The sequence below is a fragment of the Rousettus aegyptiacus genome, unplaced genomic scaffold (assembly GCF_014176215.1).
Source record: "Rousettus aegyptiacus isolate mRouAeg1 unplaced genomic scaffold, mRouAeg1.p scaffold_m13_p_14, whole genome shotgun sequence".
Taxonomy (NCBI): Eukaryota; Metazoa; Chordata; class Mammalia; order Chiroptera; family Pteropodidae; genus Rousettus; species Rousettus aegyptiacus.
The window spans coordinates 44,428,520-44,456,309 of record NW_023416289.1 but is presented as its reverse complement, the minus strand read 5'-3'; the positions used below and the strand labels follow the sequence as shown (position 1 = coordinate 44,456,309).

Below are 27,790 nucleotides of genomic sequence, written 5' to 3'. Positions count from 1 at the left end.
CTAAAATTAACAAATAAAGTTTTATAAGGAATGGGATATTTACATATTTTCAAAATACCTCTCCACAAAATATGTATTAGTCATACAAGGAAAGGGGAATGTATTTACATAAGTCTGGCAAACATAACCTTACTCAAACGATGACAGTTAACATTACCAGTAAAGGGGCACATGAAGCTCACACACCAGACCACAGACTGTGATGAGAAGCGCCCATGCCATGACAGTTTTGCCAAAATGTGTACATGGAAGAATCTAATCATGGGGAAACATCAGACAAACCCAAAGTAAGGGACACTTTACAAAATAATTGGCTTGAAAGTTTCCAAAATGTCATGAAATTCTAGATGCACATGTGATTCTGAACTGGATCGTTTTGCCATTAAGGACAAGGTTGGAATATGGTATCACCTGAATAGGGTCTGAGGCTTGCTTAGATGGCAGTGATGTAACCAGGTGAACTTCCTGATTTAGATGGTTGGTTTGTGGTTCTGGGAAACGCCTTGTTTCAGAAAATACAGAATGAAATACTTGGGAGTGATGAACAGGGCAACGTGTTCGCATGGTCTCGGTGCTTGCTACTTTTACGGAGTCTAAGGTATGTGTACATGTGTAAATCATTTCAAACTTACGGAGAATGTGTCTCTCTCCTCTCTCTACACACACACACATGCACACATACAGAGTTTTTAAAGAGAGAGACAGATAATAAAAATATAATGTAGCAGACAATGAACCAAGATCTATCAGCTATCAGGAAGTTTACACAGCTTGCTAAAGGACCAAAACAGATTCAATAGATGACAGTACACTTTGCTAGTGAAGATAAAACAATCATGGTTTTAAGGTGGCTTTCTGCCTTCCCAGACTCACTCCTTTGGGGTTTGTAAAAGCCAGTATACGAGATGTTTGTACTGCGCTCAAACCTTTGTCAGTGGATCTGTCTGACCTCAAAAGATAAGTCATGCAGTCAGCCTAGTGACAATCAGTGCCAGATACAGACTGCCAGGCCCTTCTCACCAAGTCTTACAACGCAAATCAAGCCACCAGCGGTATGGTCCTGGGATGCCATCGCAGGAGGACACGAAGCCTCATCAGCTCTGAAAAACCGCTAAGACCTTAATGCAGAGTGTTTGCCTGGCGAAGGGCAATGATAAAAACCCAATGATTCATCAGGCCATTGCTGGTCGAGAGAAGAGCTGTGTTTTAGAGCCTCAGTCACAACCAGGCCCATCTCTAACTACGCCTTACAAGGCCTGGGGTGAGTATACAGATGAAAACCTGCAGATCACGGCCATGTACTTAGTTATAAAGCACACTAACAAGCTATTAAAGGGTATTGTATTCCCCTGCCTTGACAAATATACCTTTCCCATAACCACCTGAAAAGCAGGGCCAAACTGGGAATTCTCATGCTCTTTGGGAAAGCTGCCCTCTCCTATTCCTTTTCTTGTCTCTTTTCGCTCTATCCCACAATGCAAGAGGCTCTGCACTTCAGTGTGGCCCCCCAGCCCAAAAAAATATTTCCCCAAAAAATATCCACTCCCACAGGCCTAGGCGTGCGGACACTGTACTGAGGTCTATACTCGAGGCAGACTGCAGAAGCAGCCCATAAAGCCTGGGAAGGAAGCCAGGGTCGTCCGGAAAGGAGATTCTGGGGTCCCAGATATCTAGAATGTGGTCTAGAACCAGCAGGGAAGGCCCAGGTGGACTGAGCTTCTTGATCCCATGAGGGGAAATGGCTGGAAGGACAGAGTGGGATCTTATAGAGCTCTAGGGCCAAGGAGAGAAACCCTTTTTCTTCTTCAAAATCTAAGGGCAGATCAATTCCCAGTTTTGTCACTAACTTGAGACCTTAGGCAGTTCTCTGGTATTTGGAAGCGGCCCACAGTGGCCCTGTCGGTACTGTGTACTAGCCCTCCAGCCACAGGTGACAAACACAGAGGACAGCCACAGCCAAACCTGACCACCCAGGTTCTTCCTCCTGGGAACTGAGAACTTGACAGTTGGAAACAGAGATGTACTGACAGGGCTCTGAGGAGAAAGGCCAAGTTCCTGCTGCCTGGAGGCTGCCGGCAGCCTGCTCCTTATCCTTCTCAGATCTCAGCAGTCTATTCAAGGTCTCTTGTGCCTCCAGCTAACATCTCCACCCTGGCTGTTGCTCACAACGATTAAGAATGAAACAAAACTTAACCCAGTCGGCCAGTCTGTGACACACGGGTACAAAAGCAGGTGCTTGCCTTTCCCACCTCACTGGCATTAGACTTTTAAGAAGAAAACACACTTGACAATGTCTTCAGAAAAGGATCTTTCAGATGAAGCACCCAGCATGGCATCTGCCAATCTACACCTAAACAGGTACCTCTCACACCTTGCCCACCCCACCACCTCCCCAAGCCCTCGGCTCAGGGATCCCCGTCTAGAATGCCTGGCGTACTCCCCTCTGCTACCTACTCCTCCCCTGAGAATTCTGAGCCTTCGGGATTTCAATCTGACAGTCTAGTTAAGAATAACAACAAGCCCTCTTACACGGTTAACTGAACTCCCCTGAAATGGTCTGGGTTCCCGAGGCAGAAACCATAGTGAAAAGCACAGCACTGAACAGATCAGCGCTCTCGGATACGAGCACTGAGAGCCACACGTGGCCGCTGAGCATCTCCAATGTGGTTAGTGAGGCTCGAGAATGGACTTTTTATTTTATTTTATTTTAATTAATTTTAATTTCAAAAGCCGCATGCGGCTGGTGGCTACCATGATGGAAAGCCAAGCCCCAGAACCACAGACACAGATGGCCTCCAACATGATGGTGCTCGTAAAAAGCAGGTGGCTGCATACACAGAACGCGAAGCCAATTTTTTAAGAAGTTCAAAAGCATATTGAACAACTCTATGTTGCTGAGTAATACATGGATAGTAAGAAATGCATGGGAAAGGGAACCAGGGTTAAGGGCAGTGGCCACTTATGCTCAGGAGGGACAGCAGCGGGCCTCGGCCGCACCGCTGATGCCGTGCGCTTTAAACTGGGTGGTAAGTATGTGGTTAGTTACGTCCTTGATTCGCACCTGCAACATTGCACAAGTTTTATTCCACTGTTTCGACTTACAGACACAGGACGAGCCACCATGCCACGCAGGGCCACATCCGCCCCTTCAGGTACCTTACTGGGTCCACACGTACCTGTGGACTGGAGGCCCTGGGAGAAGGGGGAGGAGCTCACAGACCGGTGCAGCAGTCCTGGAAACATCCTGGTTGTTAATTTGGATAGTGTTTTGTTATGTCTCCTAACTTTCACTGATGTTGCATGACTTTTGTGTATCAAATACATCACAAAAAAACCCAGACCGAATGTGCAATAAGGCACCACCATACCCATCCCACATTCCGAAACTGTCGAACCAGAAAAGCTGTGATGGGCATCCCACCAAACTCTCTGCAACTGCACCTGCTCTCCCCAGCTCCAAACCAGGTGACTGACAAGAAGCAGTGTTCTGCAGCTCTTCGGCCTGAATGCTCTGGTCTAGGCAACCCGACAACTCACTTCTGAGTACTCCTGGCCACGTAACCTTGTCCTGTTTGGAATGCTCTTCTTTCGGTTGAGCTCGAATACCCTATACTACAAAAACTACTGTACAAGGTTAATCCATTAAGTTCATCACAAGGAAAGTTAATGCAATAATTCTTTCTTAAAACGATGACAGTCTCCTCTAGAGCTGTCACATTATGCTGTGGGAACAGCTGCAACTACACTGAATGATGCTTCCTGACGGCGACTGTGCTGGGCACTGCACAGGGAGTTCAGAGTGGCCCAGCCACCCTGTCCTCATGGCGCTCAAAATCTGATGGGAGAGGCAGCGATGAGCACTCGTCACTGCAAACCAAGGTGCCCCAGAGAGGAGGAACTAAGCTGGTCGGTGACCAGGTCGCCAGGAGTGCGTCTTTAAGGATGGGAGTGTGGGGTGGGTGAGCTGTCAACAAGCTGCTGGGGAGTGGGGGAGGAGGGGGACACCGAAATGATGAGTCACCTCCGCGCTGTGGCATGTCACAGCTAATTCGTGAGAAGAGGGTGAGCAGTGCCCAAATTAGTCACCTACTATTTCAGAAGCAGAGGTTAAAATTAAATCTGTATTTCTTACCATGTCATGAACAAATCTTACTTCATGCTTAAGTTTTTAAAGAGAGCTATTAGGGCAAATAACCACCACCAGGCACCTGCTCATGTCTGACGGCCCCTAGTATTAAAGAAACAAGAGCAGCAACATGGGGATGGGAGGGGGGCCTTTTATCCTAAAAGTTTCTCCAGAATGACTCCAATTTTCACATATTTTATCCCACCATCCTTAAAAAACTTGCCGTGCAACCCCAGCAGAAATGTCCCCTTGCTCTGTATGTGTCCTCCTGGCCGGGCCGCAGGGCTGATCAGCACGGTGCAGTCTCTAAGTGTGGCTTGATTTAACTTTTCGTTCTCTTGCCTCCTTCCTACATTAGTTTAACTTCTCTTAGCTTCAGCATCAGGTGTAAACAAAGATGAGGCCTGAATGTGCTTCCCAGCACCCAGTACGGTGCCTTGTACACGGCAGGTGTTTCGTAGGTATAGAAAGAGCTGGCTGTTTTGGTGTGAAGGAAGCCAGACTCGCCCTGTCGTGCATCTGGGCTTTCTGGCAATCCCGTCTCCTGTGACTGAATGCTGGTCCCGGCTGCAGTGCCTGGCACACCAGCCTTCACGTGCCAATCCTAATAACTCTTCCTCTGGGAAGGCTCTCGGAGCACCTCTATACCCCAGAACCATCGCTCTCTCCTTTATCTGCTGCACATTAGGGGCCACCTTGGATTTGTGCCCAAGACTCGATTCGAATGAAATCTGTCTCACGACCCGTCCTGGGTACCAAAGGAAACAAACAAACTACTGAGCACCTATCTCTGGACTGCGGCTTCCCAGGGCTGTACCTACCACGTTGCCATGTGGGCTAGCAGAGCCCAACATCTTCCTAGACAGTGTGAAAACCACAAGCCTTGTTTTCCCTTTGTTTTTTAACATTTCTAATTTAGGAGCACAATGTGTACCTTGAAGCAGTAGTGGTTTTACAACATTTGGTTGAACCTAAGGAAAAGGGGGAGGGGAAGGGAACCCTAACCGGAAACCTTTCACAGGAAACAGGAAGTGGCTGCCTCCCCACCCCCATCCTGCACTCTGTGCACAACCCAACCAACTAGCTGGTCCATGTAATTTATGCAAAAGGGCAGAACCTGAATCAAGGAATTTTGGAACTGGAAGAAAACTCCCAAACCAAGGAGCAGTCTCTGCCCAGATGGAGGTGGCCTGTTATTGTGGGAGGCGAAGCTGCCACCCACACCCACAGCAGCCCGGCCTTCCTGCCTTCCTCGTCCTTCCTTGTCCTTTCTCCTCTCCCTGAGGCTGCATAAAGGCAAGGTCTGGAATCCCGGAGATTGGCAGCAGGAATGCAATGAATGCCCCACAACCTCGAGGGCTCGGGTTGGAATCCAAGCCTGAATTGTCCAAGGGAAACAGCTGACTAACAATGTCAGCTGGGGAATATTTTGATACCTTCAAATTCGGCCCCACGTAGGCAGAGGCCGCACAAAGAGCTCTGGATCCGAAGAGCCCCAGGAATGGTACGCAGGCCCACAGGGAGCCTGCCCGGGCTGCCTGCATTCCCCTCATAGCTAGATAAAGTGGCTCCCAAAAGAGGTTTCCAGATCCGCCCCAGTGGGCAGCACCAGGCCGAATGTGGCTGCTTCCAGCTGTGCAGGGCTTCACAGAGCTAGGCACTCTATTTGAATGTGAAAGAAGTGCCTCAGTCAGAGAAGCCCTTAAGCCATAAAACCCTTCACACCAAGGCCAAGTGTCACCCTTGTAAGAGGGTGTGATTTATAAATTGACAGCACCCACAAAGCTGCTTTTGTACTCCTCCAGTTAGTTAACAATCTATCTCCCCCCACCAAACTCACGGAGCTATTCAGATAAGGCTTGACTGGGCCTCAAAAAGAAAGAAAAAAAGGAAGAAAGAAAAGGACCCAAGTTTTGGCCAAAACACCAATGTTCACTCTGGATAATTATGGTCCTGTGAATAGACACTAAAATTAGGGCTTAATAATTCCTCTGTATCACACTCACAGCATCTAACTATTCCAGTACAAACATAAAGAGCAAGAAAAAAAAATTTCCAACACAGCCTCGCTGGAAACTTGAAGAGTCCCACTTCTGTGGTTTTCTGCAGTCTCTTTTGTGGTTTCTGTACTCTTAGAATCCCCCCTTTAGAGCAATTTTAACTCCATGCTCTGACCAGCTGTTTTCCTTTCTCGACATTTAAATCTACAAAGCGAAGAGGAAATATGAGCCTGGTCGCATCTTTCCTCTCATTTCAAAAAAACCAATTCTGGCCACTTCGTCTTGTTTTCCCCACCATATGATCCCCTTCTCAGATCCGGCCACTAACTGGGAAACCATCATCTGATTCCCTTCCCACACCTCTTTCTAGAAAATGATAAATTACCGCACCAGTTCCAAGAAGACTCTAAGTATATACTTATAAATATACACTTGATAACATTTGTCAACACTGAGGCCTTTCTTCTTGAAAGGTTATTCGATGAAAACAAAACACAACTTTAAAGAAAGAAACAAAACAAAAGCAATTCAAGTTTAAACTATCTCCTGCCCATTTAGGACTTAAAAAAAAAAAAAAAAGTAATGGCCCTAGTTCAAGAACAGTCTTTCTGACGCTACTCCACATGCCAGGGGTCAAACTGGTGGGCCACAGAGCAAGTAAGTCCTGTAGACATTTTCTCTTTAGCTACAAGTGTTGATGGGAAAAGCACTCAAACCGAGCAGGTTGCCAGTATTAAAAAGTTTGGGACAGAGCATTAAAAAAAATCTACATTTCTTACTCTCTTGACAAAGCACACATGACATCAACCCTCCAGGCCGCTGAGTGGGACTCGCTCTGGCCCAGTCCCTCCAGACCACTCCCCCGATCCTGACTCGCTTGTCTCCTCCACAGTCCCTTATAAGGCCCAGGGTTTCTGACCTGTCTCCACAGTAAACATACCTTTTTGACCATGGTTGTCTCAGAGGAATCCAGTTTTGCTCTCTTGGTATCAGGTCCATCCTCCACTCCCTGGCTTGCTTTGGCAATTTTGGTTTTCTCCCTAGAGGGTGACAAGGGAGAGAATCCTGTTCTACCCTAGAAATCCCACCCTAGGAATCCCACCATTAGAACAAAAAGCATCAGCAGCTCACAGAACAGGATGGTGATTAAGAGCCAAAAGCTTTGGAGTCAGACAGACCTGGATTCAAATCCCAGCTTGGCCGCTGGTTACTGACAGGCCAGTTACCTGCCATGGGGGAGCAACAACCCGACAGGATTCTTGCAAGGAGAGCAATAGCACACATCGCTTAAGCTCTCAATAAACTTTGTGGCTGTTCCACCTGAATCATGAAATAAATTTACAGCCAAACTGAAATTTCTCCCCTCTGCCACGGGGTGAGCGCGCATTAAAATCATCTGGACTGCTTTTCTCTGTCATGTCTTCTTCGTCCACTTCTAATGTTCCCAAAGAACTGGATTTTCCCAAAGCCATAAAACGCTAGTCAAGAGATCTTGAACACGCTTGTCCTTTCTTCATCTCAATTTTATAGGCAAAAAGCCCGCAAGCCAGATAAATTTCAGTGACTCCTCTGATAAGCTGAACTGCAGAAAGCAGTCCTCGACTGCAGGTAGGAAGCTTCACTTGCCACCCAGCAGGGTCTCCTCACCTCTCGTGGGGAAAAGGGGGAACAGTGGTCAAAAAGCTACAGCCAAGACCCAACTCGCACAGTTTTACTATACTGGCACCGCCTTTCATCATTCATTTTGAAGCTACAAGTTCAAAACACTGCAGGTCTCATCACATGAGAACTGCCCCGGACTGCAACCGCGACGTTCAAGATGAGAGGAGGCGGTCTCTGCTACGCCTCTGAGCAGTGTCTGGACCTCGGAGATTTTCCGGGCTAGACACTGGCCGAGCGTGCCAGACGCTGGCTGAGCATGCCGCCGGCCGCCCATCTATTTCATACTCATGTTACTATCTCTCAAAGTGAAAACATGCATGCCCACGTTGGGCTACCAATGGTTACAGTCCAAGCACGTGTGCTTCGGGCCCTGAAGCCCAGACTAATCAGGTTCCCTGGTGCTGCACAGTGACCACCTGGAGCTGTGCTCTCTTCATGCTTCAGGTCAGCCCATCAGTTTGGAAGGCACGGGCCACATCTCCCACAATTCCAAGCACACAACCTATGTGTCACAAGCTGTTAATGATTTGGTTTCCCAATGCTCTAAGTACCACAGTAAAATACTTCCCTTAAATGGTTCAGTGAGTAAAACAACGTTTTGAAACTGTTGTTCCCTCCTCCTCTTCCAACACTCACTCTACAAATTCATGCTCTCCCAGGTTGGCAAATGTGTATCCATGGTAGCCAAAAACATCTCCTGTGAAGAACTTGATGCTGTTTCTGTGACAGATCTGATCCACTTTAACTATGACATCCCTGGAGCAGCAGGTCAGGCACACCTGCGGAAAGAAAGGAACCGGCTGGGTGTCAGTTTTGCAGACTGTGAGTCACGGCCCTGATGTCTGAGCACATCCTAACCAGCGGTCTCTCTGGGCATGTCTAACGCCAGCGTCAAACTGGTACAACAGGTTCTTTGGACCCTACGGTTAAAAAACAAAAGCTGTAGGTTTCAGTGTGTAGAAAATGTAAATCAAGAAACTGTCACTTTCCAAACGTGTTTAAATAGAAAGTAAAAGCCATTCAATGAATTTGTTTCCCTTGATCTGTGTATGTATATAAACCACATTTCAGTTTTCAGGAAAAGGAAAAAGACAGGAACAACCTGGTATAAGTTGTTTTTAAATGATTAAATCTATTAAAATCTGAATAAGTTACGGTGAGAAACAAAACTAGTTTAAATTGACCCAAAGGTCATGTTTAAATGCAAGGGCATTTCCCCCCTTCTTTTGACTGATATATAGTTAAGACAAAGAAGATAAACAAGTCCCACTGAGACTATTTTTCCAGTTTTCGATGTGAAACTTTCTGAATTTAAGGACAAAAAAAGGGGTACAGACCACGCGCCCTTCCTTTAGCCGCAGATGACATGCCAGCGGCTCCCTCCGTGGGCTTAGCGATGCTGCTCTGAGGCCTCTAGATTCTGCTCTGATACGCTGAGGTACTGGAAATGGCTAAATTTTACTGCATAAAAACCATCTTTCAGGAGAAACTTTGGGATCAGGGACAAGAAGAGGATTTCTAAATTGCACATATTCTCCTCTGAACATAGGAAGTTGGAGAACAACTTATACGAGGCTATCTTCATTTGCTAGAGCCTCCTTGCTCTCATCTGGCAGCCCAGACACTGACGTAACACTCAAAAATGTGTGTCTGGTGTCGTTCAAGGGACACAGCCTCCCAAAGTAAAAAATCAAATCTTGAAGGTAAGACGGTCACAGTTGAACATGCAATCAACTGGCCAAACAGAAGCCCGCGGAGTCAAGAGTGACTGTCAGACACACTCAGGACCAGGGAAACGTGGCCGGGGGCAGGCGTGCCTGTCCCGTGCATGGGTGTCACACAAGCGACTGGCCCCATGCTTTGATTCTAACGAAGCTCCTCTCTACCTGCTAGACGTTTCAAGAGATAAACCGAATGTGGTTACTATGGGTAAAAACATGAAGGGAAAACTTCTGTCCAAATAGAAACAGAATTTAACTTACGCTTTCACCTCTGCACAGACTGGGTAGTGAAACCAAATGAAGCTGGCTATGCCTCATCTGGCTTATGACGCTAGTAATTCTGTCTAGTTACCCGTGGTCAACGTGGCTATGTGAAAGAGATAGACCGAGATCAGGTGTGCTTTTTAAAAGACAAAACACAATCTGTAGTGTGATATTTCTAACAAGAACAACAACAACAAAAAGACTGCTACAAAAATTAATCACCAACTTGTTAAGTTTTAGGGAGAAAATATCTGCAATAAAATGTATCAAAGCTACGTGCAAAAGATCCTGGAAAGAAGATGGACGCCAATGGTGACACCTAGTCCAGGAGACATAAGCCCAAAGAAGAAACCGACCAACAACAACTCACAGAGACAGCAGATCCAGCATACTGAACCCACCTACTGACACATCTGACCTACTAAGGCAACATAACAAACCCAAAGAACACAACTCTTTATAAATTTACTTGCGAAAAGGCTCAGCATTCGAGATTCTAATGCTCTTATGTGCCCAATATACACACAACTAGTGAGTTCATCGGCTTAATTCCCGCAACGTGCTGTACAATCTCTGTGAAACTTACAGCATCGAACTGCGTGAAAAATGACTCCGGTTTCTTCTCTATATTCTCAGTGTCCACCTTCACATCCACCATGGGGTTGAGGTTCTGGGCTCGCTCCAAAGAGGCTTCAGCCCTGTTTCGGCCAACAGACCCAGTACGGATCAGGAACTGAGCTCCGGGGTCTTCTGGAGATACCTAGGGAGAATTTTTCAAAATATATTTGAATTTGAGGGAAAACAAATATCAAAGGCAGTGAACTTTTCTGTTTTAAAGGATAACTAGATGACCTGCCACCTAATTACATTGCTGTTCCTGCAGGAATCTGCCTAATGCAGACCCCTAAGCTCACTCCTTCCTTCCCAGGCTGTAAAGCAGACCTTCGTAACGGGCGTTGACAGTTAAAGAGCACCCCCTTGTGTTTATAAAGAAAATTCACTCAACGGAAAAGTCCCTGTTGTCTTCCATTTATGTTCCTAGCTAACAAAATGGCAAAAATCAGATACAACTAGGAATGCTTGAAACGAACTCTTAAATTCAATTAAAACTCAGAAAGGAGGAGAGATGAGTGGGGTTTGGAGCACAGGGATGATTCACCCATAAGGCTAGATGTCCCAGAGAGCCTCAGAGACAGATACCATAATCCCTTGAGAGTCATGAGCAGGATTAGACTCCACACTGTTCACACAGCATTTCTTCCCCCTACAAACATCTAACTTAACCATTTATTTCTGTGAACCTGCCACCTTCACTAAGAATGGGTTCACCAGAAGTAACCTCCCCTGCCTCTTCCACTGACAACTACCCACACCACTCTCTCCCCCACTACTCTTCCTCTAAGAAATTGAGCTGGTCCTCCTCCCATTGGGGAGGCCAACCCTCTAACAGCATCCTTGATCCACGCCATCCTGCTTCTTCAGGGATCTTATTATATACCGAGACGCTGTACATCACAGTGGTTAAGAGAGAAGCTCTAGCATAATTCAGGCAGAATTCAAATCTTTGATTCGAATCCTGGTTCAACCACTTACGTGTGACCTTGAGCAAGCATGAAGGAATCACATCTAAAACACAGACATTAATAAGAAGAATGCACTTACTGATCACTGCAGCAGTGCCAATTATTCCTAACTGTACTCTGCTCCCTGGCCTCTCAGAGCCTCTCTCTCCTTCTCCCTTGCTAGACAGTCCCCTCCCTATATGTGTCCTCTTAGATATGACTGTCTCCAAGATTCCATCTCAGAATCATCCATCTTTTCTCTGTAGAGCTCCATAAACTGACTCAATGCATCTCAGTTTCTACCAAAACCTTCTGCTGTTTCTCAAACCACTGACGGATTTCTTCCTGAGTCCTAAGTGCCCACCAAATGCGTCTTCCTGGATGTCCACAGGCCCTTCACATTTAACTCCTGTATCTGTTGTCCCTGTTGACAAGCTCACCAACCACCATTCTGTCACTCGAACCTGAAACCTGGTCTTTCTATCACTGATAGTTCCTTGAAAGCAGCCACCTATTAAGGCGGCTAGAACAGGCTGTAAGGAGTCAGACTGACTGGGCCATGGTTTATCATTAAGGACTGTGACCTTGAGCGGGCCAGTACTTCACTTCTTGTTTTAGGGTAGAATAGGGAAGGATGATAATCCCTACACATCAGAGCCAGGTGGGGACCAAATGATAACACAGCCACAGCTCTCAGAGCACTGTCCTTAGTGTCACTGCTCCAGTCAGTCCTTGCATTCCTACGCCCCATACACAATCCTGCCAATTCTACCTCCTGTTTTTCTCATCTCTGTGTGCTTCCTGCACCATCACCAGGACCATTACTCAGATCCTTGCTATCTCTCACCGAAACTAAAGCGGCCTTCTAAGTGGTCTACTGTGTGTCTTGTGCCAACCACAGTTCGTATAGTAATTGCTGATCTACCTAAAAGCCCGAAGCCACCTGGGTCACTGCTCCCGCTGGAAACTCTTCGATGAGTCCTCGACACCCAGAGGGTTAAGTAAAAGCTTACGGCGCGGCCTGCTAGCAGGCTCTTCACGACACCGTCCTTACCTGCAACCTGCTTCCGCCCCCCGCCACGTTGGGCTTCACACTCTAAAAGCACTGAACTACTTGTCATGTCTATTTCTACCATGCTGTTCTGTGCCACTGCTAATGGACCCTGCCCGAAACACAGCCCCTCGGTTTGATAAACCTCTTACTCGTTCTTTCAGACTGAGCTTAGATTAGAACTCTAGAAAGACTTTCGAGTTCCCCTACCGCTACGTGAGTCATGGAGTCCACTGTGATCTCTGGGAAAACCTGAGAAGGGGATCCCAATGTTGTGCATCTCTGTATCACCAACATCTGGTGTACGACCAGCTCTTGGCTACTTATTGACAGAAACAAAATAAAGAACTCTAAGGGGCAGAAACTGACACCCTCACTTTGGATGAGCAGCACGAAAGGCTAAACCCCTTGTCCAGCTGAAGTCACAGGCTCCAAGGTGTCTGCAGCACGCAGCGCTGTCTCCCCAGCATTCCCAGCTGGGGAAAGAGCACGAGCAAACTACAGAGGGCAGACCAACCACATGGCCAACCACACCGCTAATTCACAAACACATTTATGAGATGGAAATAGGGCTGAGTTGATAGGGAACAGGTTATACGAAGCCGGTGGTTCTCGGCCCTCCTTGACTGATCCTCTCACCTAGAGTACTTTCATTTTTAAAAACTCCCCAAATATTCTAAAGCACAGACAGGACTGGGAACCTCTGTGTGAGGCCCTGAAAACCAGGCAGAGGAGTTAGGCCTTGCAGTGGAAGGCAGGTAGAAGAGGTAAGGGATGACAAGCTGCCTGTTTGCACCAACGCTGGGTGGCATTTGTCACTGGGCTGAGGCGGTGACAGGACCGTTGCGCACGGCCCTCGGTATTCATCATCGTTCCCACCCAGACAAGGGACTCGTCATTCCCGTGTGGCTCCATTTTTCTGCAGTGAGGCATCCAAGTTTAAGAACCACCCATCCTGGGGTCTCCAATCACACTCTACACTGCAAACCCACCCTTCCCCTGGATGGGGTGCTCCTGCCTCTAGGGGGCTCTGTGACCGGCGAGATGTCAAAGCAGCCGGAGCTCAGACCGCTAATAACCTGGCAACCAACCCGCAGGACTTCTCTTCCCTTAAAAGGCTTTGAATTCACACCAAAACTCAATTTGTGATATTAAGCGAGCCAACTCATGTTTCTCTTCATATTGCAGAATTTTTAAATATCAGTAATTCCAGGTATTCTTTTTCTGAGAGCCAGAACAAGGTGAGCTTTTAAATATGTCATTAACATTTACTTTTGTCCACAGAGCCTACACCTCACGCTATGTGCTAGTTAGAGTGAGAGGAGAGCCCCTGTTCATTGCCTAAAAGGAAAAGAAGACAAATTATATCATGTGACACATAATCTTTTAAGTATTTTACCTAAAATACTGTCCAAAAAGAGGGGAAAAGGATAAAATTTTTAAAAATGAGCAAAATATTGGTATCTGTAGAATCTATGTAGATGGGTGTCAAATATTCTACTTGTGTACATATCTGAAATTTCCTATTAAACCTAAAATGCCTCTGAGGCATGAGAGTACAAAGAAAGCAGCTATTATTTCCACCTAAGTGAAAAAACAGGTCAGAAAGCAATATTGGAGTTGGGCTCTATTATTATATTACCAGTTAAATAAGATTACATCATACAACTATTATTACTTATTGGATGCTTGTTACGTGCAAGCGCTATGCTAAGCAGTGTGCATTTATTCTCTCTGACCCAGTGTTTTCCACAGTGTCATCTGCAAGCCATCTACACCAAGACCTCCTTGGGTACCTTCACTTTTTAAATTAATTTTTAATTGAATTGATATCTTTTAAACGTATATATTCCTGATCTGATCTGAGATCTTCTAAAGCAGAATCATTGTGGATAGGGGACAGGGGGGCAGGCGGTGGTGGTGAAGCCTGTACCATGACAAAGCCCATAGGCAATTCTGATTTTTAATTAGTTATTCAGGTGATTTATTCCCATAAATTAGAAAGCCACAGCTCCATCCCTCAGGCTCAGCGAGGAGACAGGAGTCTCCACGGCTTGACTACCTAGGATGGGGTGAAGCTGAATTCAAACCTGGTGCTCGCTTTTAGTCTCCAAAGGCTACAGTTCCACTAACACCGGCCCCCCTTCCACAGTCCTCAAGGGGCAAGCAGGAACTCCTCAAACCTCCAAGCGCTTGTACTGAAGAGGGGACACTGCGAAAGAGAGCGATGAGGTGGCGGCGGAGCTCACCTGTTCGTGATCCAGCATGGTCAGTCCTTTCACTCCTGCCAGGATGAGATTCTTGGCAATTTCAGCCCCAAGTCCTTTCATGCCAACGAGAAGCACCCGGGAGGCCCGCAGCCTGTAAGGTAGACATTGTTAACCAGGTGACAGAGAACAGTAGAGCTTGCCCCATTACTGAACAACAAAATGACAGGGCAATAATTTGGGTTTTCACTAAATGCAATGAAGCATCACGGCCTCAAAACTAAGAGAGACGTTCCAATCCATCCTGAAGAGAACAATGCATTCAACAAATATCTGTCGAGCACCTGTGCCAGGCACCTCTCTCTCTAAGGTGTGTCTTATTCATTGAAATATGACAAAAAGACATAATCCCTGCACTTCTGGAGCTTATACTGTGTGAGAGAGACAAATAAGATGTCAAAAAGTAATGAAAATCAAGCAACATGATGGATCAAGACTGATGGAGGATGCTACTTCAAGTTGGACTCATCATGAAGGCCTTCTGAGGTGCTGAGCACAAATTAAAACAAAATAAAGGACGCACAGGTATTTGAGAGAAGAGCACTCTGGGCAGAGAAAACAGCAAGTGCGAAAACCTGAGGCAGGAGTGCTTGGCACGTTTCAGGGACAGGAGCGGTGAGCAGAGGGAAGAAAGGCAGGAAGTGAGGTTGCAGACAGAACCAGAGGCTGCATCACGAAGGTGCTTACAGGCTTTATAAGGATTCTGGATTTTATCCTAAGCCTGATGGACGGCCCAGGGGGCAGAGGGTTTGAAGGGGAAGAGTATCGCAGTTAAGGTGAGAGGATGATGGCCTGGACGGGTATGACAGCAGAAGAGGAAGTAGGAAGCATACTATTTAGGCCATAACACACAAGCAAAAATGTGGCAGCATGAAATAGGGTGTACCTAGGACATATGTGGATCATTCTAACTGTAAAGTGACAGAAGATGACACCAATGAGATGATCAGAGGCTGGGTTACCCCAAGGAGTCTGGACTTAACTCTTGGTCAGTGGGGGGCAACAAGGTATCTTGTTTGAAATCTTTGAACCAGAATTGATTCAGAATCTGGATTTTTAAGATTTGAAAAAGGAATAGAGAGCATGGTGTCATATGAGGGCTAGACTTATCAGGGTGATGACTTCATAAGGTATAGAAATTTCTAGTCACTACATTGTATACCTGAAATTAATATAATATTGTATGTCAACTGTAATTGAAAGAAAATTTTATGGCCATGCCACCCTGAATGTGCCTGATCTCATCTGACCTCAGAAGCTAGGCAGGGTCGGGCCTGGTTAGTACTTGGATGGGAGACCACCTTGGAATATAGGGTGCTGTAGGTGTTAAAAAAAATTTAAATACAAAATAAAAGAACAAAGTGCTTGTCCACTGTCATTAAAAAAAAAAAAACCATCAGGATCTTAGGCAGCATCCTATAATGAAACTCATTAATATTTCTGTAGCGAATGTATGATTATTCACACTGGAAAAGACTGGTAAGAACTATGAACAGGCTCACATAAGTTAAAGTTCTGCTGGCCAATGAGTTCTCTCTTAACTTATGAAAATAGTCAGTTCCCAACAAGTACCAGTGTTGGGAAGATCGAGCAGAAACTCTTACCAAAAATGGTTCTAACGATTCTCGATACTTGCATGTCACTAGACCAGAAGGCTTTAATGAGAATAGTGGCTGATGATTAAAACAGAATCCTGTGATGATTCTGGATGCTGGCAGATTTTGGATTTCCTTCACTGATAGGACCAAAGGGTAAAATGAAGGGAGGGAGAGAATACTGACAACGCTTTCCGCAAAGGTATACCTTCCGAGAGACAATTCCCCTTCGCCAAACAGGAGGTTGGAACAAGGGCTTTCAGACATGAGCAAGGTAAATAACAGAGATGTCAGCAACGAGCGGGTCTCCTCCCAGAGATGCGGCAGCAGGTGAGGGAGGGAGGAAAGCTGCTCAGCTTTCCAGGGCTCTCATCCCTGAGAATCGGCACACATAAAAAGCCACATTTCCAAACAGAATACACTGCACACATCAAACCTGTGGCACCAGAAAGGGCGCACACCTTACATTTAGCGGTACTTGTGGGTCTCTGCACGCTGAGCCAATACCCCGCCCCCACCCCCGCCACTGACACATCTAGAGTCTGGGTCCACATTCCCTCTCCATCTAACAGGCTGGATTTCTCCTGTCTGGCTGCTCAGCACCTCAAGGATGCAACCAGAATGGCCTGGCTCTCTAGACATCTGTATCTTCAATTGTCCCCAGTGGCTTCCTTATCTCCAAGTCCAAAGCCACGGACTCCTCAGACTGTCCTCTGACGTTCCTTCGAGAATAGGCACTGCAATCACTCACGCCCTCTAGGCTTGATGACTTGGGTTTAAATTCTGGCTCTGCCACTTCCTACCTGGGTGACCTGAACGAGCTGCAAATCTCTCTGAACTTCAGTTTATTCACCTGGAAAGTGGAAACACCACTCACTTCATGTCATTCAGCCCCCTTGACAACCTGATAAACGTGTGTGTAAAGCCATCTGGCATAATCCCTAACATGTAACACGTTCGGTATGTTACTTAAGTTACCGAACTTCTCAATCCATATTCCCTTGCTTATCAAATGGCTCAGTGACAGGTTCCATTCTGATTTTCGAAAGTATCTGACAGGAATAAAAATTTTCAATCTAAAATGGCGTTTAAAGCCATTCAGTACCGGCTCCCTCCTCCTTCCCCAGCCTTACCCCCCACCACTACCAGACTTTAAATTATGACACCCCACACACCTAGAATGCACCCCCTCATCATCTCTGTGCCTGGTCCAGCCTGTCCCCAACTTGAACGCTGTTTCCTCAGCACGTCCTTTCTCATGACAGACCCAGGCAAATGCTCTCCTGTGAACTCACAGCGACTGCTCCACGAGTGCCTGACCTAAGTCGCACGAGGCCACGTGGCTTCTCCGTGCTATGTCCCATGGAGCGTTTCAGACTGACCACGTGCGGGTGTTTTCTTCAAGTGGCATCACCATGGAGCGTATCTACATTGTCAGTCCTTAACCGAGCTGGGGGCCCTGGGACTACGGCTTACTTATGGTTCAACTCAGTGAAAAGCACTTAAAATAGTGCCTGGCAGAGTCGGCACCTGATGAGTGTCAGCTGTTGTGACTGGCTGACGCAGCAGTGCCCCTTCCAGGAGTCGGTCCTACAGGAACAGCGGGGCGGTCACAGAAATCATGTGCAATTGTCCATCTGCTTCCCTCCACTCTCACGGCCACCATCCCGGTGAGGGCCACCATCGTTTCTACGACAGCCTTAGAGTTGGTCTCCCTGTTCCAATGCCCACCTCAGGCAAAGAGACCTTTTTAACCCCTTTCCCATTTAGAAAAAAAAGTGCAGCTCGCCACCAGTGTTAATTTAATTATACATAAACACATTCTATGACACTGAAGCAAAATCTGAGTGGTTTTCAACGTGAAAATAAAACATAACTACTCTTCTTGAAGTTATTTCTCAACAGAACTTGTCTCTACTCCTAATGTGACAGAAATGTATACATAAATAGGATTCATCGATGAATCTCCGGCTGACAAGTGCTTGAGAACAACGTTGATATCACATCACGCGTAGGAATGTTACATTGCTAAAAATGTCAAATCCTAGAACACATAGCGTAGCCATCGAGAATTACTATATTTTGTAAATGGAAATGCCACTACTGAAAACAGAATGCTCTAAACGGAATGGTGTCATTTGTTTCCAAAGACTACCAATATATTAATGCGAAAATAATAAAAAAGATACTCCGTGGCAAACTTTGGGGGTGAGGTTAGGGCTGTACTCCACGAGTTATCTTGGGCTAAACGATGCAGCCACAAGCACCATGGGCAAACGGGAAATGGGTTAAACAAATTATGTCACTCTCCTGCTCAAATCTTTCGATGGTTCTCCTTGCAAGTTCCTTACCCTGGACCCTCAGGTACCATTCCCATCATCCCATCATCCCATCTCATCCCATCTCATCCTACTCCCTCCCCCTGGTAACTGGCCTACAGACAGCCATCCTGGCCTTCCTCGATCCTAGAAAACACATCCGCTCCTACTGTCGACTTCAGCATTAACTGTCCTCTCTATTCCTTCCGTCAGCTTTTCACGAGACCCATCCTCTAGGTCTCAGCTCAATTATAATCTCCTTAGAGAAGTCCACACTGGCCACCTAACAAATATGTCCACATCTTCTATCTGCGATTACGCTACTTGCTTATGTGCTCATTGCCCATCCCTCCATTAAAATGTAAACTCCAGCCTAGAATGCAGAGTGATGGTTAATAAAATGGAAACTCCAGAAGCCACTGTATCCCTAGCAGCCACGACTGTCCTTGGCACTTCACTGCTATGCAAATACTGTTGAATTAATAGATCAGCAATTACGTAAATCTGGTATGTAACAAAATAACAGCCAACACTTAGTGAACACTCACGATGTTCCAAGCACTGCCCTGAACTTTTTACATGTATTATCGTTTAATCCTCATGACAACCTTACAAGCTGGTGCCTTGTTATCCATATTTTACAATCTAGAAAACAGGCACAAAGAGGTTAACTAACCAAGGTCACAGAACTATAAAGTGGCTAATATCATCAGCTAGTAGACAAAGGCAACAACAAGGTAGAGCTATTAAGATGGTGGCTCTTGAGGCCACACTGCTCTGGTTACACACATACTATGGAAAACTAAGGAGCTATTAAAAAGAATGTAATAATGACAGCACTTATTAAACAGTTACTGTATGATAAGTACTGTTCTAAGCAATTTGTATGTATAAACTGTGAGGCACATGCCATTATTATTCTAATTTTACAGATAAGAAAGCTAAAAGTAATATCAAAATAATGCCCAAATCCCCCAGGACCTGTGAATAAATTACCTGACAAAAGGTGTACCTAAGGAATTTGAGATGAGATTGTCCTGGATTATCTGGGTGGATTCAAGCGATCATAAGGGTCCTTATAAGAGGGAGGCAGAAGAGGTCAGGGTCAGAGAAGCTGTGGTGACAAAAGCAGGGGCTATCCTCAGAAATAAGAGATTTGAAGATGCCACACTGCTGGCTTTATCTCCAAAGGGGCCGGGAAACAAAGAATGCAGGTGGCTTTCAGACACCAGAAAAACCAAGCAGATAGATTCCTCCCCGGAGCCTGCACAGGGAACACGGCCCTGCACACACCTTGACTTTAACTCAGTCAAACTGACTTCAGACCTATGCCCTCCAGAACTGTAAGAGAATACACTTGTGTTGTTATGGCAACTGTTACAGCAGCAACAGGAAAGTAATACACTGAGGCACAGAGTCCTTAAGAAATTTGCTAAAGGTCACACAGCTACCAAAAAGCAAAGCAGATGTTAACGCAGGCGGTATAAATGCATGTAAAAGTACTTTGTGAAGTTAACATGCAGGTAGGCTGCTGGTTAAGAATGACAGTAACCATCCCGTTCTGGTTGCATCCTTGAGGTTTCCTGAGTACCAGACACTGGCTGGTAGGTACATTACATGTAACTGCCTCGCTGAAACCTTGAATATGGTTCTTCACCATTTTACTCTCTCGGCAAAAAAACATACACGCCATAAACACTGCATAAAATTTCTCTTCCTAGAAGTCCCAGGGGCTCCAGACCCCAGGGGCAGGCCACCATGTTCCCACAGATAAGGATCCATGTCTGCCCTGAGGAAGGAAAAAACTGAGGCTCAGAATTCAGAATGCTGACTACGATCTACGATTTTTCCTCTCAATGTGTCCCCCACGCTGCCTGGTATACAGTAGGTCTAAATAAACACATGTTGGTTTACTCTCTGACTTCCGCTGCCACATAAATACCTTCTAACCTTCTGGGAAGGGAAGAGCCTTTACAGCATAGTTTTTGAATTCATTAAACACACTGCAAGTTAAGTCAAGTCAAAGCAAGGTTAAAAACTCACTACCAAATTCACATTCAAACTACTCCTGCTGAGAGGTTAATGTTGGAGAGTGAATCATGCAACAAACTGGTATAAGACTATTTCCAGAAAGGTCAGCACGAAGCCCCCGAGGCCACAGAGTTTCAGCATATCTGAGGAACAGGAGGATTCAAAACACCCAAATGAATGAGCCAGGGCACAGAAGGCAATGGATTTTAACAGCTTTGGATTTTATTCTGAGTATACCAGGAAATCACCCAAGGGCTGTAGGCCGGACCACTGTGATCTGATTTTTTCATTTAAATCTGGCTGGCTGCTGTGTGAAGAACAGATTACAGAGTCAGGAGTGGAACAAGTGAACAGGGAATCAGTGAGGAGGCTGTTAAGGTGATCTGAGATGATGGGTGTGTCTTGGACTAAGGAATGAAGAGAGACAAGATAAAGTTCGGAGCAGAGCTGACAGGACTTCCCAATAGACTAGACGCGGGCATAAGGGACAGGATGCACAAAGAACTAGGCTTCCTGTCTGTGCAGCGGAATAATCAGTGGGGTCATTGGCATTTGGTAGCTCTGACCACTTTCTTCTGGAAATAGTCTTTCTTCACTTAACAGAACAGTACTTTTCAAATAAATCTACAATGCTGCTCCATCCAACTACTAATTCATTTTATTTAATTCATTTTAGAGTCCCCTCTTTTGTGATTACAGCTGTAATTTACGGAATGCTTTCTGCTCTTAGACAGTAGTCACGCATTATCGACTCATTTAGTTCTCTGCAATCTTGTAGATTCTATTACCTCCACTTGATGAGAAAAGTGAAGCACAAAGAAATGCATCCAAGGTTAAATAATTAGCATTGTTCTGGGGCTGAGAGTCAAACTCAAGTATTAACCACTATCGACCACTGAAGTAAGTTGGTCCTTATATGAAACAGTCAGGACTGGCCTCTGGCACACGGCATGTGCTCTATCACCGTAATGACAAACACGTGCGTACGGAACCAACCGAGGTTCCTGTGAACAAGGCAGCAGTGTTGGGCAATGAGTGCTTGAAAACGGGCGTTTGTGTGGTCCCTCTTTTGTGTGGTCCCTCAAGTCAAAATTTCGGTGCTGTAAGAGTCCGTAAAGATTTTGTCACGCTCACCCCTCCTTTTTGCAGATGTGGACCCTAAAGCCAAGAAACGCTGTGACTGGCCCAAGAGCAGAGAACGAGTCAGCAGAGCTGGGAGCCTAATCCAGGTTTTCTGACTTCTGAAATGTACAACCATTCATTCACTCGACAAATACCTAAATGTCTCCACACTTGCAAGCACTGGAAATTTAAGGGAGACCAGTCAAAACCCACATCTGAATTATTGGACTTTTCTAAACCGCTTGTCCTCATGGAGCTTATAATCTACCTCCCTCTCTCCAGTCACCCTCCCTTCCTCTCTTACATATGGGATAAATCAACGTTGAGCGGAAGAAAAATTAAACGCACCTTTGCTGTGAAAAGGCAGGGCAAAAAGTGCTAAGGCGCACACTCTGAGAACACACACGGCCAGCCTCTACGTGCAGAATGAGCCCCGTGGTGGAAAATGAGCTGTCGTGGAAAAGGCAGGGAACCTGAAGATAGTAACTATGATTCCAATGCTACTCCTATTTACTTGGTGTGCGATCTTGGGTGCTGGCACTCTTCTCCGAACCTCACCCAAGAGACAGGCTACGCACCACAGCAAGAAATGTGAACTCACGTGCTCACAGGGGCCAGGCAATGACATCGATGCCTGAGACTGAGCTGATGGAGATGATGGCAAAGTAGAGACCCCACGTTCTGCGTAAGAGAGGCGGCCTCTATTTAGTTCCAATCAAGGCAGGATTGTCTGACCTTTCTATTTTTCAAAAGACAGAAATCAGAAACTCTACATGAAACCTCCAGCTGGGGGATTAGAGGGAGGGGACGTTCCCCCCTCCCCCCCCCCCACACTTCTCATTATAAAAAATTTCAAACATACAGAAAAGTAGAGACAACAGATAACATTTGCCCTATTGGTTTTACCCATATGCAACCTACATCATGGCATATCACACCTTTACCGTCTTTCTCCAAAAATGACATTCTCCTTTTAACCATGCTATTATCTAGAAAATGGCCAAATGTTATCTGATAGGAGTGAATATTCACATTTCCCCTGTCTAAAAGATGTTTCATACAAGTTCTTTTTCAACCAAGATCCAGTCGAGGTTCACACCTTGCATTTGTCCCCACTTCTTTACTAAATTAAATCTAGGACAGTCCTCTCACTTGTTTTTTTCCCATGACATTGACTTTTGAAATACAACCAGTGCAGCTGTTGTGTAAAAAGCTCCACATTCTGGATGTCTTATCATTATCCCAATGGTGTCCTTTAATTTGTTCCTCTGTTCTCTAAAAGGATGACAAGAGTCAAAGATATTCATCAGGAAAACGTCAAAGATGATGCACTAAGGTTCTTACTTCACCACATCAGAAAGCACATGAATAATCAACCTCTGAAAGAGACAAACGAGTTTTTATTGCTCGTCTGAATATTAGCTTGGCCTTATGGATTCTAAGTTACAAAATATTATTAAATATAAGCAGGGTCGGACCCGGTTAGTACTTGGATGGGAGACCACTTAGGAATACCAGGTGCTGTAGGTGTTAAAAAAAAAAATTAAATAAAGTTGATTTTATTCTTTCTGATGCTCAAATTGTCCCAAATTTGGCCAATTCTCTAGATCTGTAAATGCTGCCAACTAATTTAAAACACTGTATGAGAGATACAGCCCGGTATTTAACCTCTAGACTGTATGAGTTCCCTAGGAAGGCCCATTTTAATGTTATTCACTCCCCCTTCTAGTTCTCAGACGACCGGGGTCCAACATCACCATCAGAGGTAAAGCTCTAGCCAGAATGCGGTCTGCCGCCTTCCATTTCACAAAGGAAGCCCAGACCCTGGAGGTCTATCACTCCTGACATTCCCTTAGAGGTAAGTCAATCTGCTTTGTGGAGCCCCCTCCTTCCTCTCTACACAGGGGCCGGAATCACTGCCCTTCCTACCCAGAGAGCTGCTGTGAGACTCATTTGAAAAACAGACATGAGATCACTAAAACTAAGTAAGACTATCTACAAATACAGATTCCAAATTACAAATAACCTCTTCCTTCCCTCCCAAGTTCTCTGAGTTTATCACATCTCCACTCTCAGAGTAACTCCAACCTCCAAAGAATTCCAAACCCTGCCTTTGATCTGCCCCTCCTCAGAAGCCCCCATCCATTCTCTATTGCCCCTCTGATAAAGCATTCCTATCCCTCTAACAGTTCCCTTACTACATTCCAGTTCAACCCTTACCAATTTCACTCCACCTCAAATAAAACTATCTTCTGCCCACAACCCCTTAGATCAACCTTTCTAGTATACTTAGGACCTCCAAACACTCCAATCCTTCCAATGGCAGTCCCTAAAATCAACCTCCCCTATGTCTTCAGGTCCAGTCTCAGCCATCCTTGAGTTCTCCCTCTCATACCTGTCCCCTTAACTTTTAAAATATACCCAGAATAAATACCTGACCCCTTCTTTAGAGTCCCAAGCCCCATTCCTTATGTCTCAAGTGGACTACTGCAGTAATTACTGTAGCAGTCTCGTAACTGGAATCCTTATTTCCACTTCTGCCCACTTCAACCTACTCTCCACACGGCGAGTGATCTTTTTAAAACACAAATCAGATCATGTTACTCCTACTCAAAACTGTCCGACGGGTTTCCCAGCACACTTGGAATAAAAACTAAAAAAGCTTCTCCTCAACTCCTTTGGTTCCAGCCACCGTTTCTCTAATTTGCCAAGGATGTGCTGGCCTCTAAGATTTTTACACTTGCTCTTCGCTATGGCACAAAGGTTCTTCCAGATGGTTCTTTCCCTTCAGTTACATCTGGGGCACAGTGTTACCTCTTCAGAAGCCTTCCCTGGCCACCCTATCAAATATATCTCCACTTCGCCATGCTTTATAAACCTTATCCTGCTTCTTGTTTATCTCCTGCACTTGCATTACTTAACATTTTATTATTTGTCTCCAACACTAGAATTAAGTTCCGTGTGAGCAAGGAGTCTGTTTGGTTCAGAAATTTATGCTCTGTGCCTGGAAAATGTGTTCGATAAATATTTGATCAAATCAATCACCTCTTTCAAAGACCTCATCCCCTCAGATAACCATTCCTCAATACCTCAGGTATGCCCAACCTTAGGGTCCTGTCCTCTCTGGACACACCCCCACACCTAGACACAGCACATCCTTCAGGCACCTCCAAGATCCCTAGACTCTAGGAGACTCTCAAAACCTCCGCTAGATATTACTTGCCCCCAAACTCCTCAAAAACCCTCATTTTTTCAGATTGGCCTTCCTCTTAGAAGCCACGAGAATGTAAGGCTCGCCTGTTTCGTTTGGCAGTCTCCCCAGCGTCCAGCAGAGCACAGGTCCCCACTATCTGGGAATGAATGAACTACGCCCCGCCCCACCCCCCGCTTCATCCTTACAAGGCATTCCTGGCCCCTTCTATCTCCTAAGCCCCCACTCTCGACCTAAACTCCACTATCACCCCTTTCGAGGTTCTGAGTCCGAGGTGGAATCCTCCTGATCCCTTAGGGCCCCCCCACCCTCTCCCAGCGGCCTCCAAACATTCAGGGCGACCCTCTCACCACCCCTGGATGTCCCCGCTAGCCGTACCTTCCAGAAACATCCTAAATCAACCCTTCCGATCCTCGCAGGAGGGCTATTATGCACGGGTACAGAATTCCCGCCTCATCTCTTCAAACAGAACCCCCTCCAACCCCGCTCCCCGAGGGCCGCGAACGCCTCGGGCCGGACGCCCCACCCCCAGACCCACAGCTCAACAAGCTGCCGCTGGCCCTGACCGTTTCTGGGCCTCCAAGCCCCAGAGACGGATCTGCCGGTCATACTGCGCCGCCTCCTCCTCGCTGATCCCGCCGCCTGCCTCCTCTTTCTCCACCATGGCGCCGGTTCTCGCTGCCTACGCTCTGGTTCTGCCCACGCCAACCACCCGCCGGCCCGCGCCCGGCCAACCGCCGCCGGCCGAGTCTGCGCCTGCGCCGGGGGACCGCGCCTGCGCAGTAGTTCCTCCGCGGCCCGGCCTGCCGGCGGGGCGCCAAGCCCAACCTCGAAGGCGGGCCCGCGACGGCCAGTCACGTGATGGAGACGCCAGCCAATCCTGACTGAGAAATGGCGCGGCCTGTGGTTCCCACGAGGATACCCAAGTGCTTGTTTATGAGGCTGTTCATTCTGCGCTTGTTTATGGAGCGCCTGCTGCAAACCCATCGTCGGGGATATTGTGAAATAAAATAGCGACTAAAATAGTCAAAGTCCTGTCCTCACAGGCAGCTTCCACTTTCTATCTTTTGGGACACTTGCTCTTAACCCCAGCCTCCACACTAGCAGGAGTCAAAAGGACTGGTGGAGAGGTCCACATGGAGAGAAACCAAAACCCCTGACCCTCAGCCAGGCCAACGCTGCAGGCAGCAACCAGCACCAAACCTGCTGGCCATGTGAGTGAGCCATCTTAGAAGTGGATCCTTTGGCAGATGGTCGTTAACCCAGGTGGAGGAGAGACAAGACATTCTTACCAAGTCCTGCCAAGTGCTGATCTGTAAGCAAAATAAATGATTGCTGTTGATCCACGCCACCAAGTTTTGGGGTCATTTGTTACATAGCATTAGATAACCTGAATATTCCCCCCGCAACCCTCTCCTCTTTCCTCCCTATCCCTTTGCCTGACCCCAACTCTCCCTTTCAGTGCTGACATTCTCCATGTTTATGAATCTAGTCTCTTTGACACACTTATTCCTTCAAATTTCCACCTCTGTGCCCAGCCCTGCGCTACGTGATACATTAGCTGTAGGGGGAATATTTTGTACTGTGGAGTTGGGGTAGCTCTGTGAGAAAAAGTAATAACCAAGTAAGAGATGTGAGGAATGAAGAAAAGCTATGAAGACCGAACCATGGTGACTGAACGGAACAAAGGCATCCATCAAAAACCCAAATCGTGAATATTTTTTTAATTTCGGTATACAGTTAACCCTTGAACAATGTGGGGGTTGGGGCACCCAATTAAAAATCTACATATCACTTGACTCCCCCAAAATTTTACTAATAGCCTACTGTTGACTAGAAGCCTTACCGATAACAACAGTTGATTAACATATTTTTTGCATGTAATGTGTATTACATACTATATTCTTACAATAAAGCTAGAGTGAATGTTATTAAGAAAATCATAAGGAGAAAATATATTTACAGTATTTATTGAAAAAAATCTGTGTATATAAGTGGACCCCCGTTGTTTAAGGGGAAACTGCAATTGATGAACTGCGTTGTTCCAGATTTAGGTGTATGTTCTTTTTTTAACTTTGTTTTACTTTTTTTCCTTTTTTGTTGTTTTTGGTCCTTTTTTTGTACAGCGTGGAAATCTCTTTGGTAATTACAATATGTGACCATATTGTAATTAACAAATATCGCACTTTGAGGCAAATAGAGAACAAAAAAAGTTAAGGCTCCTGACCACTAAGGCTACAAGTCACCTCTCCCGGAATGAGCAACGCTTTGCTTAGAATGATCTGAGGCTCTCTTTGAATGAGCAAATTTGGGAAGCACTTGCCTCTTTAAATTTCTAATGTTTCTTCCAAATATTGCTGAGCGCCCTAGGAAAGGCCCTTTCCTCACAGCTTTCCTGACCCCCAGTCCAGTCTCCAACCATGACCTTTTCCCTTATCCTGCTCCAGAAGATGAGACGAGGGTCTAGATGGGTCAAAGTTCAGGGACGGAATGAGAATAGTTGACATTATTCGGTCATTTTTATTTTATTTTGTCATAATTTTATCTTGAAGAAGTTTACAAAGAGAAGTAGTCCAGTGAATATGCATATATCATTCATCCAGATGCATTGCAGGGAAAAGTTTTCAGAACTACAGATCTCATCAGGAAACTCTAGTAGGCCAGATTCTCTCAAACACTTCGAGAATATGAAAAGCCAAATACACACAAATTCCTTAAACCAAAGCATTACTTCTAGAGCTCTAAGTCACGTGAACATTTCTATATTTAACTCCAAATATTCCCAGGGTTAAGTGATGCCAGTTAAGGAAATAATTATGGCAACGAGGGGATTTACTGAGTTCTTTTGATCATCTCTGTG

At 45.9% G+C, this 27,790-nt stretch overlaps 1 protein-coding gene and 1 pseudogene across 1 annotated transcript in view; one reads left to right on the top strand and one right to left on the bottom strand.

Moving 5' to 3' along the window:
- The window catches only part of SAE1 (SUMO1 activating enzyme subunit 1), a 54,877-nt gene extending 29,210 nt beyond the window's left edge, over positions 1-25,667 (bottom strand). Inside the window, exons 1-5 of the mRNA XM_016155359.2 lie at positions 25,497-25,667; positions 14,636-14,747; positions 10,360-10,533; positions 8,425-8,567; positions 7,067-7,166 (exon numbers count right to left, since the gene is read on the bottom strand). Of these exons, the coding sequence (XP_016010845.1) occupies positions 7,067-7,166; positions 8,425-8,567; positions 10,360-10,533; positions 14,636-14,747; positions 25,497-25,594 (627 nt within the window). The 5' untranslated portion in view covers positions 25,595-25,667. The remainder of the gene's footprint in view (positions 1-7,066; positions 7,167-8,424; positions 8,568-10,359; positions 10,534-14,635; positions 14,748-25,496) is intronic.
- LOC118611657 lies at positions 15,861-15,979 on the top strand (annotated as a pseudogene).
- Positions 25,668-27,790: the final 2,123 nt, after the last annotated feature.